The 5,209-nt window shown below is 60.2% G+C and overlaps 1 protein-coding gene across 1 annotated transcript; it reads right to left on the reverse strand.

The window, feature by feature from the left end:
* Positions 1-335: 335 nt before the first annotated feature.
* Positions 336-4,637, reverse strand: LAT (linker for activation of T cells). The gene is given in 12 exon segments (XM_075995204.1): positions 336-594; positions 780-865; positions 960-1,022; positions 1,192-1,254; positions 2,863-2,957; positions 3,031-3,121; positions 3,124-3,213; positions 3,315-3,379; positions 3,521-3,608; positions 3,864-3,898; positions 4,001-4,028; positions 4,212-4,637. Coding segments are annotated over 11 exon segments (801 nt in total). The 5' UTR covers positions 4,315-4,637; the 3' UTR covers positions 336-594; positions 780-785.
* Positions 4,638-5,209: the final 572 nt, after the last annotated feature.

Raw genomic sequence — 5,209 nt, forward strand, 5'->3', positions numbered from 1 at the left:
ACCATCGTCACAGCCAGTGGCTGCCATTCCCATGGGCTGTCTCATGGGGAGATGCACTCTGAGCCCCAGCAGGGCCAGCCTGAGTCAGAAGGCCTCACTCAGGTGTCACAGCCACTGACTGCTGTCACTCACATGCCAGGGCCATCAGGAGCAGGGGGCCCCCGTGGAGGATGGACACACACAGACAGACAGACACACAGACACACAGACACACACACACACACACACACACAGATCTCATGCTCCATGGATCAGACTAGTGCAGACACTCAACACAGACACACGCGGATCCGCAGGCTCAGTCTGACCCACGGGCTCCCCAAAGCCAAGAGCAGTACAGACCACGCTGGCTTTTATTCTATTACAATAGGGCTAGGGCCAGGGTAGTTCATTCTCAGGCTGCGTCAGAAGGTGCAGAGTTTCTGGGGGGACACAGACTGCACCCCAAAGTGACAATAAGTTAGGGGGAAATTTTCAAACCATCGTCAGGCTGGAGCCAGGGCAGGACACTAAATGGGGTCCCCAGAGCCACTTCCAGCTGCCCAGCTCGGCCCTCCCAGGCAAGGCTGGTTCCAGGACAGACACGGCCTTGCACTGCAATACAACAGGACAGGGGACAAAGGGAGGGGTCCTGGGGTCAGGTCAGTGGCACCAGCAGGGCACCCAGCGTCACAGAGGATGGGCCTGAGGTGGTGGGCAGGGGTTGGGAGGGGGGTCCTCTAGGGGGAGAGAAGAGCCTGCAGGCCCAGGGCAGGGCTGGGGCGGGGAGGGCCTCTCACCAGATCTCAGTTAAGCTCTTGCAGATTCTCATAATCTGGAGCTCCCTCTTCCTCCTCATCCTCCACCTCCTGGGAGTTCAGGGTCCCTGCAAGGGGAGGGGAGGCTGGTCTCCAGCTTGCAGGCCATCCCCCCAGGCCCAAGGCAGCTCCCCCAGCTTCCCCCCCTGTCACCCCACACACCAGGCTCAGTCCTGGTCGCTGGCGGCAGCTCCTGGGACACATTCACGTACTCCCGGCTGCCATCTGTGGGGACAGGTCAGACGAAGAGGTGGCCACACTGAGGGGGAGAGGGCAGTAGGACCCCCCGACAGACGGGGATGGGGGTGGCCATCCCAAGGCTGGGTCAGGCCACACCGAGAGTGATGTGGGGCAGAGGGGTTCAGGGCAGGCATGGGGAGTGCCGACCACTCACCCAGAGATGCCTCTGCGCTCTCCTCGCTCTCAGGGACGTTCACGTAATCCTCACTGGACTCCACTGCAGGGAAGCCATGGGGCCCGCCCGACCCCAGCACTGTCACCAGAGACCCTCAGCCACAGATTCCCAGAGATTCCCCCAACCTCAGGTGTCCAGGCCTCCCCAAGGGCAGACACAGGATGCAGCGAGAGCATGCTAGACTGGCAGTGATGGCGGCCGGACGAGAACACAGGGTGCAGACAGAGACGGGAGGCCCTCCTGACCAGGGCTGACTACAGCGAATGGAATTGTGGGGGAGCAGGAGGGTCACAAGATGGCATGGCCCCCAGGCAGGGGAGCAGGGACGGAGGGCAGCTCAGGGACACAAGAGTTTGGTGGCATGTGTGGAGGGAGAGACACACTCGGCCCAGCAGGTGCCTCCTGCCCTGGCCCCTGCTCCCTACCCACCAGCCACTGCCTAGCCCATCCTGTCATAGCCCCTGTGGCACCCATCACTGTCCACATTATTTGGTTCTTTTCCATGTCACCTTGTCTCTCCATGAGCATGTGGACATGGTGGGCTTTGGAGCCAGAATGTCCCAGTTCCAGCATCAACCAACCATGTCACCTCAGACAAGTGACCTAAGCTCTCTGTGCCTCAGCTTTCTCATCCGTAAAATGGGGCTAGCAACAGTCCCCAATTCATGGGACTGTTGTGAAGATCACAGCAGAGAATAGCAAAATGGGGCCTGTCACCTGGTAGGAGCTGCCAAGTGTCTGTTAAACAACCTGCTGCCATCACACAGAGGGGACAACTGAGCACTGCAGGGGCAGCAGAAGGCCCAAGAGCACCTGGGAACCATGGCGTTTAATAAGTTTAATAAGTTAATTCACATAAAACTCAGGGCAGGGAGGAAACCCTCAATGAATGCTATCACTACAGTTGGCCTCGTTAAGTGTTATGTCCCTGGTATCAGCCCAACAGAGGCACGCAGCAAGTGAACAAATGAATGAATGAATGCGAGCATGAAAAAGGCACATGGACAGACACTCTGGAGCTCAGGACAGAGGTGGCAATTGGGTATCTGGATGACAAATGAAGCCAGGGTGTGGAAGTGATAGCCCAGGACAAGTATACAGAGAGAGGAGGGAGCAACAGAAAACAGGATCTCCAGACATCGAGGCAAGCCCAGAGGATGCGGCCAGGCGAATAACACCATGATGAAGGCAGAAAAGCAGCTCAAAGGAAACTGAGACAATGCAGGAAGCAGAAGAAAACTTACACACACACACACACACACACACACACACACACAGCTTCTAATTAAATTCCCTAGAGATTTACAAGGTGATATGGCCTCCATGAAACAAGAACAGGAGGGCATGAAAAAGGAACATGTGGAGACCAACAAAGAGCTTTTGAACAGGAAAAATGAAAATTTCAGTAGGAGGATTGAAGAATCAAGTCAAGGAAATCTTAGAGAGTAAATGGAAAAATAGAGGAAAGAGGAGAGAAAAAGTAAGAAAATCAGAAGAGCAGAGCAGGAAGCCCAGTAACTGAAGGATAGCAGTTCCCAAAAAGGAGATCCAAGGGGACAGAAGGGTAACAGTCATGAAAGAAATCGCAGGACAGAGAAGAGTAAGGAGCCCGCGTCACACAAGGTGGTGGCGGCTGGGAACACGACTCACTGGAGAAGGCACTGTCGCGCAGGCCAGGCTTGCTGGGCGTGGGAGCTGACACGGCAGCAGTGCTGGCAGCCGGGGTGCTGTCAGGAAGCACCACCCTGAAAGGAAGTAACAGGCAGGTGAGTGAGGACCCTGGCTGACCTCAGACCCACCTCCCACCTGGCCACTCACAGGTAGCCCTCGTTGCTGTGGTAGTCGTCCTCATCTTCGTTCTCATCCTCAGCCTCATGGGGTTGCCCTGGGGGTAACAATATGAGGGTCACCTAATCTGGGACAGGCCCCAGCCTCCCCACCCTGCCTGGGCACCCAGGGTCCCGGACGCACCCTCGTTCTCGTAGCTCGCCACGCTGTTGGCTTCCAGGAGAAATCAAGAGGGAAACTGAGTCAGCTCAGGCGGGGGCCCATCTTCCACCCAGCCCCAGCCCTCAGACACCCTCTCCACATGGGACACTTACCGCCATCTGAATCCTGCCGAGAAGATGGCATCCGGTGGGATCCTCCAGGGGGCTGTGGAGATCTTCTGGGAGTCAAAGGTCAGGGGTCATGCATTGGGTGGCGCTCAGGTGGTGGGAAGAGGAGTTGCAGCAGGGAAGGAGGCCTCCAACTGGAGGTAAGGGGATAGAGTGGGAGCTGGAGGGGAAGGGGTTCAGGGGCTACTCACGGGATGGGGACCAGGTCCGGCTGGCTGAGGGGTGGGTAAGAGGTGACAGGCGGGTAGGAGGTGGCAGGTGGCCGGGGAGCGGGCATGTCTGAGGACACAGAACCAAGCTTGAAGGAAGGACTCCAGGCATCCTGCTCCTACCCTGGTCAAGGCCTCAAAAGGCAGACTAACCCCCTGAAACTCCCGTGCCCTGGACACACCCGGGGACTCCATCTGCCCCCAGCCCAGCTGAGGTCAAGGCCACGTGGACAGTCACGGGGGGCCGAACAAAGGCACACTCTCACTAACATGCCCGGGGACCCTCTCCCCTACACCCAAGGTGGGGGACCCTCCATGTACTCACAAGGCTGTTTGAGCAGGATGCTCCTTGGGTACAAACTGGTGGGAGAGACACAGCTTGGGTATGGGGCCGAACGAGGCCCCAACCCCGCCCCACCATGGGTGTTGAGGGAGAGCCCCAGGGGGACAGGGCAGACTCACCCGTCCGAGGTGGCGCTGTCATATGAGTCTGGGAAAGAGATAGCCAGTGAGGCAGGAAGGGGGTGCTGTGGGGAGAGCCTGCTAGAGCCCAGGGGGCTCTGAGTCCCTGGGACCAGGACAGGCAGGGACAGCGTTGGGTGGACAAAGGGGAGGGGGTGAGGGCCCCGTCGGTGGGCACTAACATCCCGCACACCGCCAGCTCCCCTCTCACCTGGCAACTCTCGGCAGCGCACACACAGGGCTAGCAGCACCACGGCCAGGAGCGGCAGCAGCAGCAGGCCCAGCACACAGGGGACCAGGACGGCCCCCTCCATCTGCCGGGCAGAGCTCGGACCAGGCTGGCTGCACCCCACAGGCCCCTCAAGGGCACAGCCACAGCAGGGAGAGGATTGGGCCCAGTGGGGCGCAAGGGCCAGGGAGGCAGCAGGCTGGGGTGCCACAGGGAGGCAGCTGCCCTTCCTTGGGGTCCCTGGATCCCCTCCCTAGATGGGCCGAGTGGGGGTCGGCACTGGCTCTGGGAGCCCTTGGTCCCAGGGCAGTCAGGCCAGGGCCTGGGCTGGAGTCCAGGGCTCCAGCCACCTGCTGCTTGGTCCCCCCACCCCAGCCGTACCTGCCCCTCGCTGGCGCCCGCCTCCCCTCCGCCCGTGGCAGGAAGCTGTGGTGAGCGCTGGGTGAGGGCAGGAAATCATCGGGCTCCTCAGCTGGCTGCGCCCGCCCCTTCCCACCCCCACCCAGCCCGTGGGGAGGGGGTAGGGGGAGACCCAAGGAGCCACCCCAGGTTCTCAAGAGGGTCTGCTGGCCCCCAGGACAAGGGACAATTCACGACATAGTGGGAAGGGGAGAGACCCTCACAGGCCAGCCAGCAGCTGTGGCCTTCACCTCCACGGGCTGGGAGGCAGCAAGCTGAGAGGCTCCGGCAGTGGGAATTGTGAGGCGCGGAGGCCGTGCCCACCCCCACCTCCCTGAGGCCTGCATGCCAGCAGGGGCAGGCTCCGGGGAAGCATGGGCATGACTCACGGTCACACCGAGCCAGCTCAGAGGACAGTAGTCTTCCCTCTTGACCACCCAGCCCAGAAGGGCAGAGACTCACCCAAGGCCCCACAGATGAGACCCAATAGCCCCCGGAAGCCCTAGCGGTGGAGACAGGGCATCCCCTATAGTCCAGAGGTCAGAGGTCACCAGCACCCAGAGAAAGAGTCGAACAGGCTC

Source organism: Microcebus murinus, chromosome 19 (assembly GCF_040939455.1).
Source record: "Microcebus murinus isolate Inina chromosome 19, M.murinus_Inina_mat1.0, whole genome shotgun sequence".
In the NCBI taxonomy this organism is placed as follows: domain Eukaryota; kingdom Metazoa; phylum Chordata; class Mammalia; order Primates; family Cheirogaleidae; genus Microcebus; species Microcebus murinus.